At 43.0% G+C, this 16,551-nt stretch overlaps 2 protein-coding genes and 1 long non-coding RNA gene across 3 annotated transcripts; 2 read left to right on the top strand and 1 right to left on the bottom strand.

The window, feature by feature from the left end:
* On the top strand, positions 1-2,324 carry LOC116267248 (pentatricopeptide repeat-containing protein At3g04760, chloroplastic-like). Its single transcript, XM_031648873.2, has one exon. It carries the CDS (start codon positions 197-199, stop codon positions 1,931-1,933), a length of 1,737 nt encoding a protein of 578 aa, XP_031504733.1. The 5' UTR covers positions 1-196; the 3' UTR covers positions 1,934-2,324.
* Positions 2,325-9,657: 7,333 nt separating this feature from the next.
* On the bottom strand, positions 9,658-12,245 carry LOC116267132 (probable membrane-associated kinase regulator 2). The gene is made up of 2 exons (XM_031648718.2): positions 10,019-12,245; positions 9,658-9,912 (listed from the first exon to the last, which is right to left on the bottom strand). The coding sequence occupies exons 1-2, from the start codon at positions 11,361-11,363 to the stop codon at positions 9,833-9,835; spliced, it is 1,425 nt and encodes a 474-aa protein (XP_031504578.1). The 5' UTR covers positions 11,364-12,245; the 3' UTR covers positions 9,658-9,832.
* LOC116267133 (uncharacterized) lies at positions 11,461-12,953 on the top strand. Its single transcript, XR_004175521.2, has 2 exons — positions 11,461-11,601; positions 12,239-12,953. It is a non-coding gene; the product is annotated as an uncharacterized LOC116267133 (long non-coding RNA).
* The last annotated feature ends 3,598 nt before the right edge of the window (positions 12,954-16,551 follow it).

Below are 16,551 nucleotides of genomic sequence, written 5' to 3'. Positions count from 1 at the left end.
GATTCCCTCCTTATCTGAAAAGAGCCGATGAGGTGTCTCTTGACTCTCCACTAGGATTCTTGTTTAGATAAGGACTCTCTCTCTCTCTCTCTCTCTCTCTCTGTTTTCTTGCTTGTTCTTGTCTACTCTTCTTCTTGTTGTTGATTGGTCATGGTTAAGTGGACTATACTCTGATGAAGAAAAGGTCGTTCAGACCATGGCGGTTCTTTTCGGTGAGTGCCTTCTTCACTGCCCATCATTCCACATGAAACCCGCCAGAAATTTTGATCTGTTCTTCAAGTTCCCGGTGGTTGCCTGTAAGAATCTACAGCGGGTCTCGAATGACATCACGGCGAACGAGAAAATCTGCCGGCCGAATATCAACACCTCGTCAGTGGATTTCAACGAGGCCCACTACATAAAATTGCTGACGAGATCATGTAAATTTAGAAAATATGGTGAGTGTCTGTATTTTCTAGAGTACATGATCAACAAAGGTCACAAACCAGATGTGATTCTGTGCACGAAACTCATTAAGGGGTTCTTCATTGAAAGAAATAGTGACAAGGCAATGAGGGTCTTGGATCTCTTGGAGTTGCACGGTGCCCCTGATGTTTTCGCATATAATGCTGTCGTTGGGGGGCTATGCAAGATGAACAGAGTCCAGTCTGCCATGGCCATTTTGGATCGGATGAGACGAAGGAACTGCGATCCTGATACAGTTACCTATAACATTCTGATTGGTAGTCTGTGCGGTAGAGGCAAATTGGGGCTGGCTTTTCAGATGTTGGATAGATTGTTGCAGGACAATTGTAAGCCCACTGTTGTTACGTACACTATTCTGATCGAGACGGCATGCAATGAAGGTGGCATTGATGAGGCAGTGAAGCTTCTGGATGATATGCTGCTGAAGGGTCTTAGGCCAGACACGTATACTTATAATGTCATGCTTCGAGGGATGTGTAGGGAAGGGAGGTTGGATGAAGCACGTGAATTTATCAAGAATTTATATGCTGATGATTGTCAACCTGATATCATTTCGTACAACATTCTGCTGAGAGCCTTTTTGAGTAAACAGAGATGGGGAGATGCAGAAATCCTACTCGGTGAGATGGTTAATAGAGGCTGCAGCCCCAATGTAGTCACCTACAGTATTTTGATTGGTGTCCTCTGTAATGAGGGAAAGCTCGATCAGGCAACTGCAGTCTTGAAGGAAATGATTGATAGTGGACTAAAACCTGATACATTTTGTTATGATCCTTTAATATCTGCCTTCTGCAAAGATGGGAGGTTGGATGTGGCAATTGCAATAATGGATTATATGATATCTAATGGCTGTCTACCTGACATCATAAACTATAACACGATTCTTGCTGGTTTGTCGAAGAGTGGTAATGCAGAGCAAGCATTGGAGATACTTGAAAACCTGGGGAATTTGGGTTGTCCTCCAAATGTTAGTTCTTATAATACAGTGATCCATGGGCTATGGAATGGTGGGAAGAAGTTGAAGGCATTGAAACTATTGTCTAGCATGATATCTAGAGGGATTGATCCAGATGACATTACATATAACACCCTAATTTCCTGTTTGTGCAGGTATGCGATGGTCGATGAGGCCGTTAGCTTGTTAAGGGACATGGAACGTTGTGGGTTTCGAGCTACAGTTATTACATTTAATACTTTGATCCTTGGTTTATGTAAGATACACTCAATGGACAGGGCGATTGATATGCTAGCTGAAATGGTGAATAAAGGGTGCCGGCCCAACGAGACTACTTATGTCTTATTGATAGAAGGTATGGCGTATGATGGGATGAGGTCTCAGGCTGCAGGAATGGCTAAGGAACTTGTTGCCATGGATGCTGTCTCCGCAGATTCTCTCAAACGCTTCTATAAGACCTTCCCCAATATTGATTTAGTTGGTAATCAACTTTATCTGGAAGAAAAGTGCTGATTTAAAAACATAATGATTTTCATCTTGAAGGCTAGTTGACATGGCCGTTGTGAAGCTGTAAAGAAACTGTTCAAATTGTACACGAGAGGATTTAAATTACAGGTGCTGGTGAAAGATCAGTAGATACAGTTCATGGTTTATGCAAAGTGTACACTCGTGGTCATACATTCTTGGGACATAACCTGAAGCTCTATTCGAGTTTGCAAGATGTCAGGAGTAAATCTTACTATTGTAACTCAGAATTCCATGCATGTGTCTGTGCATATGTGCAAAGTAAATGTTGTGAACCGTTTCACTCACTAAGAGGTCAACCTGTAAAACTTAGAAGATGAATGGCTGGAGAACTGAACCCAAAACCTATCTGTGTTCACAAAATCAAGAAAGATTTTTTATCTTGTCCTTTATCTTTCCATTTATCATGCACTACATTTTTGTTCAATCCTGGTCCTCTTTTAGGATCCATTTGAGGCACTTCCTTTCCATAGTTTATGCAAGATTTGTCCTTCTTGAGGAAAGCAAGTGCTGCTGCATTTATCTATGCAGTGCTTGTGTTTGCATGTAACTGTTATGCTAAGTGGAGCATTAGGTGACAATGATACTTTACATCCAAGTGTAACGTAGCTATGCGTGGAAGTGGTTAAGAATAAGGAATCTACAATATCTTCGATAAAGGTTTAATCTTGTATTGGCATCATATGTTTGGAATGTGCAGAAGAGGGTGATGAATCTATTGGCTCTTCATTCTACCAAACTCAGGTGGCATGTAAAGTCTCATTCATTTGGAATGAATTTGATGGAACTGGATAACCAAAGTCATATGTTGACAGCACTGTAAGCTTCATCAATTGTTTCTTGTCCATGGTAACAGGAATCTCTTCTTACGGTAACAGGTACATGTCAATGAGGCTGCTGCACCTTGTCCATTGTAATAAATGTTGATTCTAACAGCTATTTATAATTTTAAGCAGAAAGTTTAGATGTGAAATGATAAGTACGAGTATTCTAACATAACATTATTTATGGAGAGGCAGAACAGGAGGAAATGCTTGTGATTTCCATTTTACTTTGTTGGCGTTTCTTGTTTTTTTATCAAATTTCATTGTTCAATTGGAGTTTGAAGGTGACAAAATATGTTACTAAGACAGCATGATGGTAGCATATCTTATTCATGATAGACGACGCTGATTCTGATATGCTCTAGCACTTGAACACACTAATCAGGGAGTACATATTGATAACTATTGTGTCCTCTTAGTAGGATTGAGTTGAAAGAAGAGGACATTGAATTTGTTACCTGATAGTCAATGATTCAGTCGGTCTAACTATTCTATGTACCTTCATTGAAGTACCAATTATCTCGTTCTGAAAGTTTTCCTAGATATTTTATCCTGTGATTCCTTACATCAGGTGGTACCTTGTTTTAGTTTACGTCTCAGTAATCCCTCAGGCAGCTATTTGTTCAGTCTTTGTCTAATAGTCAAATGCTGCCGTATGTTGGTTTGGTTTGGCACCAGGTGCGGACTTAAGGGTGGATGTTGCCTTTGATGACAGTTAGTACTTGCTCTGCCCAAAGTACAACAACCAGGTTTGGGTTCTCAGATATGTGAAACAAATCTGACCTTTTGACACTTTCCATGTCAACTAGCTTCCACCATGTGAGTGGGTTCACATGGCCAATCACAAAAGGGATGTCAAATGGGTTAGAATTCGTTGGCTTATTGGTATGAGAAAGTCTGAATGAGTAGGACTTTGTTGAATCAGATTCTGTCCAGGACAAAGAATGGGTAGGAATTAGGATCAGTAAAAACTTTCAGAACTGGCTTTTACGAGTTATCATCTTCTGGTTCTATCTATTTTCTAATCCATTTGGGGCCTAGCTTCGGGTGCAGATATACGGCAGTGCCACTATTGATTGGAAGTTACTTGGTTTTACCACCTCTGAATTAATCAATTTCTGATTCAAGGGCTTGTCTACCCACATCCCTACAGCTTTACACTGGCACAGAGTAAGTGAAATTGAGAAAATCGATTGGTAGGACTTGGTTGTCAATGGTACCTTATGTATTCTTTTGCTGTGCATTTTAACTCCATCTTCGCGAGAACCTGCGTTTCGTCTAGAAGATGGATGTAAAGTTCGTGTAATTATTAGCACGAACCTTGACAGGATCTGAATATGGTTCCTTTTAATAGAATCTGAATATGCTGAACACTTTTCTGAATGTAACAAAAGTCATTTTTATGGAAGATGTCATCAAATATGTGATGGCCTTAAATGGTACTGGCATTACTCAAGTATGTGACCATTCGAGTCGCTAAAGAAGACTCCAAATCATAGTATCTGGCTGCGTGTGATGAATAAGCTGCATCTTGGAAAGAGATACAAATTTGCAATTCAAAGCTTGGAGTTCATAAATAATTCTTTGTGTTAGAATTTGTAGTGAAGTTACAAAGCATATTCCAAGGGGATTGCTGCGGTTTGTTGGACTTTGGCTGCTCAGGAAACACTCAAGAGCTCAAATTCTATGAGCACCAGCCGCTCCACAAGCCTAAGCAGCAGGTGTGGACCACCTTGGGAGCGAGGGTGAGAGTCGAGCTACAACTATACAATTAACTAAAGTGTTTTACTCTCCTTTTTTTCCATTTTTTTTTTGGGACAACCATCTTGAGTTTAGAGACTTAGTCGCTCGCCTGTCAGTGTACAACCCCAACGCTGCTCCCCCGCCCCTAGGGTCACATCTTGCTTCAGCAAGATCAAAGAGCTGGTGCCCACAAAATTTGAACCAGTGACCAGCCACCTACTAGCTGCTGGCCCAATCAAATGTGCCAAACAAAACTTTTATTCTCATATCTACATTATCAAGGAGGTAGCAACAAATACAACCTAACTTGCATAGTTCCCCACTCCAGGAGTTGTTTCTCTGTCCCCAAAGAACTTGTATTATCAGCCAATAGAAGCCCATGTTTTTAAGTCCATTTAAAATATGTCATATTATTTTTGTAAATAAAAAAGGAAAACTAGGCCGACAAATATGACGCCGATACCGAAATTGACAACTCTGAAAAGAACAGTATCTTAGTATCTTATGGAGCTTTCTCCTTCCTCAAGAGACGATTCTTTTAGGAAGAAGAAGAGAAATCTCAACGCTGAGATCTGTTTTTGCATGATTATTTGGACCAACAATACTCTAAGTGTTCACCAACACGAACTGTTTCGTGAAAAACCGGACGCAGACAGGTTTCATGGAACACAAGAATGGGATCAATTCGTTTTAAGAGACGTACAAGGACGGGAACACACAGTGCACTGCACAGGATGTCCCGAGAATCCATGGTTCGTGAATTAACTGATGCCCATCATTGGTTTGGTTCTTGGACACAGGGACACCATGGTTCCCAATTATTTTTTCTTTTGAAGTTGTCGATAACAGAACTATATAATAAAGAGGAAACGATATCCAATGGACCCAAGGTACACTGGTGGTTGATAAGACCACTTCATGGACTCGTTCACCAAGATATGTGGCCCCAAGTATATGATTAACGACCACCACTTAGCGGCTCAGGTGGGTGCGACCGGTCCATTTTTGTCCGCGTCTAGAGTAGCATGTTAGGCATAAGGACTTGTCATGTTCTTGACTTGTTCGCCCCCAATGGGCCAACCTTGTCTTGCCAAGCTCTTATTGTCTTGCCAAGCTCTTAGTGTTGATGTAACCTGTGAAGAAGGTAGGGCTTTCGAACTTTAGTTTTTATTTTTTTTTTTTCTCCATACCTGTACTAATTGTTCATATTTTGAGTCTTAGGTATTTGATATATTTTAATTTGAATAGTTAATTATAAGCTTATGTTTAGATATGATATAGGTGAGCGAGGTTTCTCATTACCCAGAAAAAAGGCCGAAGCTTCCACTCAACTTATTATCATTCTATGGTAGATGGCCTTCTTTCGGTGCTTCGGAGTGTTGTCTTGTCATGTTTCAGTTTGCGTGTTAGTGGCTCATTTTTACAGCACAAAGGTTTTATCTTAGTTTTTACCTTGACACTCTTCTCATTTTTTTTCTTTCTTAATTTACATATCACTTAAAGTTAATTAGAGGAGTCTTCCATCATCTTAGATTTTTCTTTTCATGACTTGACGTTTACTTGCATGCACAAAGCAAGTGGATCTTTGTGACTTGACACGAACCTGCCTCATTAGCAGCCTTGATGCTAAGCGTAGAAACAAGGTCGAGTCTATGATCTAGGGGTGCAAATGGATCAGATCTGATCTTGTACGAGTCTTCTCTCCATTTTGGCTCTTGGCTTTATTAACTGGAATCTTAATATATTTAACTGTGTCTCAAATTGAAATCAGTTATAACTTGAGGGGAGTTCAAATCTATAAGACATTGAACTGAATGGCTAAAAAATAAAAAATTATTGCTAAAAAACAATGTTTATAAAACTAAAGTAACAGTTTATTCATAGTAAAGCATGGTTTATGGTGTTTCTAGCAAATGTTGGTAGTGCATTCAATGATGGATTTTTAATTTTTACTTAGCCGACAACCCAAGAGATTTGAACCTTCAATAATTTATGCATGACTCTTGTGTCACTTCTCACCTACCTTCAAATCAAAAGGTTTTGGATGAAAAAGACAAGCTGGTATTTCATATCATCCAAAATACAAACTAAGCGAAATTAGAGGAAAAAACATGTTTTTATAGACTACCATGAGATGGCAACCCACGATGGCGCCCTTTCCTGTAATTGAAGGACCGATCCGGCAACGGCCGTTCAAAGTCCGGTGGTGGAGCCCGTCAGGCACCTGAACCGTCGGTTTCCAACGATGAAGGGCCACAGATCGACCGGTGGGCCCATGAAGGCGGCTCTTTAGCCGGCAAAAGGGGCCCCAGCCCGGCGAGAGAAAAGGTGGCTACCGGCTGAGTCTGGTGGTCAAAGATGAGTGCCAATCATGGAAAGACGCTCTACTTTTAACGCCAAACGACCTCTCCTTCTTGTTTATTGAAAAGGCAGTTTGCATTTGACCGGCTGCGGTTTTGAGCTTTTCTTCTTTTGCATTATCTTGACTAGGTGGGTTCAGGCCCAGGTGCGGTCGGCTCCGCGGCTCTGCCCATTGGGTTATGAAACCCGGTTTAAGACTTTTTAAATTAAAGAAAGTCAAGAGTTCAATACTCGAGGATTCATGTTTCTCTTAATATAATTTAATGGCAGTCTACCTAAACTTTCCAACTGGCTTAGGAGTAGGGAAAAACACTTTTTTTTTTTTAACCGAATAGTTTGCAAACCAATACAGTGCTAATGCCAATACTTGCAACAATGGCAGCCGTTAGTGTGGAGTAGGCCTGACTTGTTTGACCCATGAGACCCAGAGAAGTGGGTCCATGGAGTCGCCTAGTCCCATAGACCTGGACCGGTTTGGTTGGTGGGTCCGATTTTGGCAGGTGGAGTTTCAAATGACTTGGTGAACTTACGCAATGGTTATTCCCTTCAACTTGAAAGTAGTGTTTGTCACTCATTGCAATCCAGAGGTGTGGTGGTCATGAGAATCGAACTATGACGATCGAGCTCTGACTGGCCCACCTGCTAGACTAGCTATGTTGTGTTCCTCAGGGACATGAGCTAAAAAAGAGGATGTGAACGAGATGGACTTGAGATCTAACTGTTATTGTATCCGACTAGTTGGGAATAAACTAATTGGATCTAGGTACGGATCCAGATTCAGATGGCAAGAAAAATGTAATCGAATCCAAGTACTTGCCTTATAATCAGAATGGAATTCCCATATGGCTTTCATGCAAAATCTTAAACTTAAGGTACCAACCTTAAGTGAGAGAATGCCAGACAGGTGAAAGCCAATGTGGAGGGAGACTGATAATAAAAATGTTGTTGGAATACATGTTTTTAGAACACGTAATGAGAGAGCTCCATGAATGTTTTAACTAAATCCCATATTCAAACAAGAGATATGATTTATTAAACATAAGGTGTTTGGTAGAAAAAAATGTATTGTAAATTTATGAAACAAGAGATATGATTCATATGACACGGTTATTGTTTGCCTCAATTGTTATTGTTTTATGAATTTACTTAAAAAAAAATGTAGAAGATTGATTTTTAAGATAGATTTATGAGAAAGTGACAACTTGTTACGTTCAAATAAAAGTAAACCTATAATTACCAAAAAAAAGCTTGCTTCTAAAGTTTTCTCTCCTGCTGCTTTATATATTAAACAAAATTGGTAGAAGTATTAAGGCGCGTTTGATTGCTCGGATAACAAATCTGGAAACTGAGACATTTGCACATTATCATGCCCATTCAAACACAAACAGTTGCAGAAATTTTAATTACTGTTTCATGTTTGACACGAGAAATTATGCAGTTCGTCAGAAGTTTTCCTGAAAAGTCCACTTTTGCTTTCGGAAATCGTCGACACGTGCTCGGATCCTGATCCAAGTTCTTATCCGAGCGGTCGAGATCTGGATCCGACAACAACCCTTCATATCATGTCTTAATCAAAGCCCCGAACCCGAAAATAAGTTACATCAGCTCTAAACCCGATAAGCGTCATTTGCAGTAGGGGGATCCAAAAAGAAACAGGGTCTCAAAATTTTGTGGGCTCCACGGCGGAGAGACCCGTCAAAACCTTGAGCGGATCCATAATATGAAATGAAACACGTGTTGGATAGCAGCGAGAGCGCCATCATGGATCTCCTTTTCCAAATCCGCCGGATTCCGACGGTTTCCGAGGAATGATTCCCGGAGATAGAACGGCGTTTTGGAGAGGAAGGGAAGTGAATGGGGTGATGAGATCATGATGGCATTTGGCCTTCAATAAAAACGGCGCCGTGACGGATCTCGCGAGAGGAAGAGGGCGCGGTAAATTACGAGTTTCTCTAGGCGACGGGCATCATTGCGCGCAGGAACAGAGAAAAGGGTAGCGGAGGAAGGAGAAAACGACAGCGCTATATCCGCCAATCAACCAGCAGGAAAAGGAACTTCTTTCAAGTCTCAGCACCATTGTTCAGTGGATTCTCCGGGGACATTTCGTCAAATTCAATCTCCATTGATGGAGAGACATCACTCAAGAATCGATCATACAAAGTGCAGGAGAGAGAGGCAGAGTACGAAATGGCGGAAAGCGATGAAAAAGAGGAGATTGATCTCCGGTGGAGGGCAGCGTCCTCTGCGCGCCTCTGCACGCGCGCTCAAGGGAGAGAAGACGTTCCCCACTTGACTGACGCCTTCGCTGTTTACTTTCTCTCTCTATTGCTCGCTCTGTTGTGGGGAGCAAGAAAGAGACGAAAACAGAAAACGGAAGGAATAAAAACTATGGAAGAACGCGACGAAAACAGAGCCGAATGAAAAGACGAAGCCGGGAACAAGTCCAAGAGGGCGGAGAGATAAAGAGATGAGACAAATTTCTGCCTGAAAACACCAGGAGCTCACGAGAACCGACTCTCACTCGCTTTCTCGGACTATTGCCGCCATCCTCCTACCCTCCCGGTAAAACCGAGGCCGAATGAGCAAAAAGGACTCACAGCATTCGTAAAAAAGAATTACTGAGATGCTTCACAGCCGCTTGCTTGTTGTCGATCAGAGCGTGAAAAAGCTCTTGGTTATATTCGCTACAGAAGTTCGATAATATGTAAAGATCTAATCAGATTATTACCAGTAAAAAGACTTAAATTTCGAGATAATAGAGAAAGAAAGAAGCACTCACTAAAGTTAGCGGAGGATCTGATGTATTCTACACCTAACTTGTCTACAAAATCAAGAACAAGAAGAAAAAAAGAGATCCGCCGAGTGGGCAGACGATTCTTGCTACATTTGGATCTTGTTTTATAATCCTAATCTGTGATTTTTTTTTACAGAGTGGTGACATCTACACACCGTCGGGTCATCAATAAGTAGAATCGCCTCCGGTTTCTCTGTTCCGTTCCTCCACTTTCTCCTTCTGAGAGTTCGAGGATGGCGGAGGCTCTGCAACATTTAATAAGAAAGAGGAAGCAGAGCGAGAATGAGACAACAGTCAAGACGCCATGAAACTGTGTGGAAGCTGAGCTAAAGATGGAGGGGAGATACTAACCGTTGACGGATTTTAGCGACCGCTTGCAGTGAGCGATGGCGCTCTGGATCCCGTCTTGCTGCTGCAGAAGCGAGTCATCTCGCCTCTGCGACTGCACAAACACCGTCGGGGCTGCGGAGGCCGATGCAGAGCGACTCTTACCGAGACGCTTGTAGACGACACGGAGTCCGGCCGGGAGGCTCCCCTGCCTCGACGGAGGAGCGGCGGGGGCGGCGGACGCCGGAGTTGTTTCAGGTGCGGCCTCCGGTGACGCGGGCTTCGCCGGGGTAGCAAGACTCAGGTGGCCGGAGATGCTCACCTTCTCGCCGTGCTTCTTGGAGACGCGCTCGTACAGTGGCTTGATCGCCTTCAGATACCGCTGCATGACTACCTTCGCCCGCTTCGCCTCCTCCGTGAGGCCGCCCGGCTGTGCTTGGCCGGAATCTCCACCCGACTCCGGCGTGTCCTTGGCCTTGCTCCCGCTCCGCGAGTTATCCCTCGTGAAAAGTGACGCCAAAGGTGCCTCCTCCACCTTGAGCTTCACAGTAAAGAACCGGCTTTGGTGCTGCTTCGCCTTCGTCGACGCGATATCCTCAGCCGTTTCTCCGGCGGGGGACTCAGCCGGAGGAGTCACTGTAGCGGCGGCGGCGGCGGAGTTGGCGGCTGGAAGCTGAGGGTGTTTCTTCAGGCCCAGGAAGAAAACCCTGAACCTAGTGGCTGACTTCAGGAAAGACACGGGAAACTGAGCCTGTTTCCCTTGAGACTCGTCGTTGAAGATTACGGCCGCCCCGGAGGGCTCCAGAGGGACAAGCCGTCCCTTGATAAAGAGCTCCTCGTCGTCGTCCTCAGCAGCGGGCGAGTGGTTCGAGTCCGTCTGCCCGTTATCCGACACGGTGACGTCAAACGACTTGATCTCCGTTAAAGAGTCCCTGGCCTCCTCATCCTCTGCACCTTCCCCATCCCCTCCGCTGCTCGTGGTGCTGCTGCTATTGCTGCTCCTCCCCTCTTCCTCGTCCGGGACGGAGAACTCCAGGTCGAAAAATGGCCCATCGTCATAGCTCGGCTGCAAGGCGGTGGCGGAGATGGTGGTGGCAGGAGTACCAGCACTACCTCCACCACCACCACCACCACCTCCTCCTCCTCCTCCCCGCCAGTACCTCAGCATACTGAAAACTTCCATAGTTGGGAGAGCCAGAGGGGAGAAGGCAAGTACAGGATAGTTGTAAAAGAGCTTGGTGGTGGTGTTAATGGTGGTGGGGCAGCCGAGGGCTAAACGTGGTGACAGAGGATGGCCTCCTTTTGCCTCAGGGCAGAGCAAGCGGGCTTTTGACAGTAGCGAGAATAGCACCATCCGTCTCTCCCTCATTTATTTTTCACTTGACTTGATTATTTTATACAGTTTCTGCAGGGAGTCATGTGAGCCGGTGAGTCTTCTCCTCAACCTCGGGCAGCCCAGCGGCAGGAGCAGGTATCTTACGTACCGTATCCTATACGTATACGGTATAATATTAAAATTGTTTGTGACAGAGAGCGTCCCGGGACGTTTTTGTCACCGTATCGTCTCCATCTTCAAGGACCACTCTGCTGTTCTTGATTTTAATATGGTAAGTTGGGGATTAAACTGGTGCCATGAAGTCTTTACTTTCCTGAACCTGATGTTCTTTTACTTCGCCCTTAGTAGCTTGTCTCTTCTCTTGACAGCGAAGTTCTAGGACCTTTGTAGGTTTCTCTACTGTGTTTTATGTAGTTTGCTAAGAGAAGCAGTTGATGGAGGAACCGTTTGTCCGGTTGTGTTTTGCTTAGATGTACTTGGGTAGAGCCTTTTTGTACTAATGCATCGCTCATGCGGGTAGGTTTTAAAATAAAAGCATGCTTTTTAAAGAAAGAATCACACATCAAAATAAGCATCAAGAAAATTTGATTTTGCACCAAGAAAAAGCAAGCTTTCTGCCAGTCATCTGTAAAGCTTCGCAAGTGGCTTGAGGCTTTAGCAACAAGATCCCTACCAAAAGGATTTACATGCCTTGTGCGAAATTTTGCAGATCTTGGGAGTTTTTTGGCTTTTCCTTGGAAAAAAAAATCTTGGGGAGAGTTGCTTTTATTAAAATATGTATAAATATACAGAATATAAATAAAAACAACAATGCCAATATTCCTGAGTATGAATCAGATTTGTACAGAATTCTGGTTGCATAACCGATTACAGAATTCTACAGAAATTCCTTCTCTTGTTTTATGCAGCAAGACTCGATTCAGTGCTGACTATGGCCGGTTGGTTGCTCGGAAATTTCCCCTAAAGGGGGTTGAAAGTAAAGAGCACAGACAGTAAGGTGGTTGACACAGGGGGTGCTTTCTTTATCTTTTTTTTTTTTTCCTCTTCTTTTATTTTCTTTCCTTAGCAATGGTTTCTTTTTTCTCTCCTTTTCCTTTTCTTTCTCTCGTTTCGGTCTTTCTAGGCCTGGAACTCATGTGGTCCAATCTCTGGGAGACCGTCTTGCACTTGTGTGAAGACTTTTAACAAAGGTATCATCTTCCTTTAGACAAAGAATTTAATTTTTGGCTTACCTTTATCTTTTATTTGTTCTTTTCAGCGCAAGGAACCAGCCATGCTAAGATCAACACTTTTCTTCTTCTTTGCAATAAAGTAGACAGTGAACCAGCGGCGTCGGGAAAGATGGTATGGGTCAAAGGGCCAGCCTGGGCACGGTGAACCAGAGACTCAGTTCTCTTGAATCGATGGCCATGAGATGCCTGTGGGAGCTCTCCTAAGCCTCGGTCTGTAATGCCAACAACTGTGTCAGTGTTTACGCCAGTGACGGCCCTTTGTGTCTTGGTTTTGACTCTGTCACGGCCAAAAGAACGAAGAAAGGCTGGCTTTGTACGCCTTAACTTACCCTAAATGTGTCATCTGTACGCTGACAGCATCCCAACTTAAGCACCTTCTTTTCTTAGCTAAGTTTCAATTGCTGTAGTTGGTTCGGTTGTGCGGCTTGTGCCTTACTGTGACTCGGTGACATGATGTTTGTGTGGTAGAAAGTGGTTTTTTCAAGTAATCAATGAGCTTTGACTGCACATGAGGAAATGACTTGGGCCTGTGTAAACATGGACAGACGATAACAGGTGACAGAGAAGGACTGTGCATCAGAGAGTGGCAGTGTGTAATCAGAAATTAGTGAGGATCAGGTCAGAGGTACCATAGGATCCTGACGATTTCTCCTTCATCTTTGCCTCCATTTCCAGTTTATCTTTGGTCATTAAATGTGTCTCTGTGAAATCGAGACCGCCGTGGTAAGGATTGCCTCTGTTTGAAGAGGGTCACCATATGCTGCAAATCCATGGTGTCTGTAGAGCATATGTCAATAAATGGCAGAGAGTGTTTAGTTCTAGACATGGTGGTTATCCGTCCATCATCTTGGATAAAGGGTAGCTACTCACTGTCAGGGAGGAAACCCTGACTGTTTACTGTCAGGCGTAGCTCTGCCGTGATCCTCACTCATCAAAAAAGTGTTGTGGCTGTACAAGTCAATTGCTTGAAAAGAGCTGTAGGTTGTGATACGGATGAAAATGGAAAAGGTTCTTTCATGATGGGAGCTCAGTAATCTTCTTTGGCTGTTACAATTCGTAGCAATTCCCCACAATTTAATTGCTAATTTGTTCTGGTTCACAATTCATAGGTTGGGACTGCTAGCCGATAATCACAGACATAGACATGAGTTTCATCCAATGCCATTTAGTTATACAACATACCTACGAGCAATAATCACAAGTAGAGAACAGATTTCAGAAAAAAGAATTGAAGAGTCGTAATCTTCTGTTTATTTAACTTACAATTCCTCTCGGCTTTTTGATATGAATCCTGAAACTCTCTCTCTCTCTCTCTCTCTGGGCCAGGGTCTTAGTCCTTGCCACTACCACGTTAAATTTGAGCAGTCCTTTCACATCTCAAACTCCAAAGCCGCTCTGCTCCTGTCCTTCGATTTTTTGTTTCAATTTCTAAGGATCCAACCATGGCACCTTATATTCCGGAACTAATACAGAGGCACCTTAATCTTTTGTTCATGAGCTGCCATCTTCCCACATAGAAAGAGAGAGAGAGCTGGATGAGTGCTGAATGTGGTTCTTTGAACTTTTCTCAAATAAGACACTAAGAACGAGCTTCATCAGCAAGCAAATCAACTGAACCCTTTTTCCTGTGGAATGCCAATTTGAAGTTTATCTTGTTTGGGCTTTTCTGGGCCGCTTATGAACAGCCAAGTTGCAGCACCTGCGGAGTCAATTCGAGCTGAGGCAGGACTATTTGTCTCAAGCAGAATGGCTGAAGAGACATAATAGAGCAAAAAAAAATCCTTTAGATAGAGGAGAGCAGGTGAAGGACATTCCAAGTGAAGAGCTTGTGTCCCAAACCTACCATTCTGCGCTCAACAATTCTTTCAAGTCTGGGTTCTCCTGCAGTCTTCCTCTTGGCAGTGAAACTGCAAAGCGGTGTGGTTCTTGATGCTCTCTCCCTCTGCCTCTCCCTAAACACCAGTAACCTTCTATATGTCAGCAAACTAATGCAAGTCGGGCTCAGAAGAACGCCACTTCCTGGTGCTTTACTTGCTCCATTAAAAAATTCATGAAACTGAGCTCCGTTTTTCACAGTCATGGGTAAAAGGGGGAGTCGGAACGAAAAGGGACATTTGGTACAGAGAAATGAGAATCTCGTCCACAGGAGAGTTGTGGAGGCAGGAGACCATCCATGCCACGTTCATCGTCAGGCACATGAAAGGTATTAAAAAAATATTGTCGACATTAAAGACGCGGGCGCAGCTGATACATGGACATTTAGATTTGAATTGGATTCGGCACAGTAAAATTTGCATAACACCTTCACCGCGCAACGTCTACATGCTTCCCCGCCACATCCCAACAAGGGGCCCCCATTGAGGATCATGTGCCCCCAGAGAATGGCAGAAACCATCTACAACGGAGGCAAGGCTACTCTGGTCGAGGACTTGTAACTGTACGTATGTGTGTGTTTATATATATATATATATATATATATATATATATATATATATATATATATATAACTGTTGTTTAAGCTGCTCAAAGAAAAGCCTGCTCAAAGAAAAGCCAAAGCCCAAGCTCGAGTCAGCAGAAGCTGTCCGAAGAAGAGCCGAAGCCCTTCTCCTCTCCAAGGTTGCAGATGTTTTGAGACTTGGGTAGACTAGATAAACTATTAACAGGCCCACCAATCCTACCAACTATACTATGCCCTTGAATACGAGCAAGACTCATGTTTTACAAACCCATTTCTGTAATCATCCACGAAAAACTGAGTTGAATCTATTTTACATTCATTTGGCTCCTTTACTAGGCCCAGGTAGAGTTTTTTCCATTTCTCTAGGGAACAAAAAAAGAGAACGAATGTCAGAAAATCATATTAAGCTACTACTCCAGAGCTCACGCTGCTCTCATGGGGTTTCTTTGATCCGAAATCTGGAAAAAACTTTGATAGAAAAATCAAACGCCGTATTGCATCCTCAATTTGCCTGTGAAAGTAAACCTGGTGACTCATGGCAGTTGGTGGAGATGAAGCCAACCACGGCCACGCTTGTGCACGGATGTGTGAGAGCGGAGTACAGGCTTTAAAAGCCATTAAAGATCAGGTATGGTGCTACGGTTGGTCTGTCACCATAAGTTTAATGGCATTCATCTCATTGATGGCTCCACTGGCCCTACAGTCCAATTTGGAGAGACAAGAAAAAATTAAGTCTAGCAAAATAAAGCAACTTGGCCTCTTTGTCTCGCCGGGAGATTGCCCAAAGTCAATGTAATTAGAAACGATGCTGTGCATTGACAGTTTAGAAAACAAAGACATTTTTTTCAAATCTCTAACCGCGTTAGAACCTGAAAGTCCTCTGCTTTGAACGGAACTGCTTCGATGTGCAAACAAGATTTTGAAGAAAGTTTAAAATTCAAAGTACTAAACTGTGGAAGTTGTAGAACAGTATTTTTGTTTATTGCATGCCAACAAGAACTGTTCCCCACCTAGTTGGGCTCTGCACTTGACGTCTTGTAGCTTAAGGTTTAAAGCAAGAGATGCCTGCTTGCATCATTAGCGCATGCCCACCTGCGTCATATGTGGCTCTAAGTTTACGTCACTCTTTTTTCTCTTTGGCTCTACCAGTTCTCGAGCCTTGAACATTTCGTTAAACTGTCATCAGGTGACACCATAAGGCCAAGTGAACACTCTTGGGGCCTTTTCAATGGAGTAATTTCATCACAAAAAAATCTGTGAGCATATCTTGGTAGTACATATCTTTAAACACTGTTTTAGAGGCAAAGCTTCGATTTGCCTAGTGCTATAACGGTGTTTAATGCGTGTTTAGGCGCAACTAATCGAAATTAGTTTTGTGTAAAATTCATTTTTGACCAAATAATGTCTTCAAAAACAATGGTGGAGTTAGGATTTTTTGGTTGGGGAGAAATCTGATGTGAGCATCCCATCCAATTTTTAAGTATCACAATGTAATTTTGAAATTTAAACTGAAACTTTTAAACTGGTGAAA

The sequence above is a fragment of the Nymphaea colorata genome, chromosome 13 (genome assembly GCF_008831285.2).
Source record: "Nymphaea colorata isolate Beijing-Zhang1983 chromosome 13, ASM883128v2, whole genome shotgun sequence".
NCBI lineage: Eukaryota > Viridiplantae > Streptophyta > Magnoliopsida > Nymphaeales > Nymphaeaceae > Nymphaea > Nymphaea colorata.
This window is presented reverse-complemented; position numbering and strand designations above follow the sequence as displayed.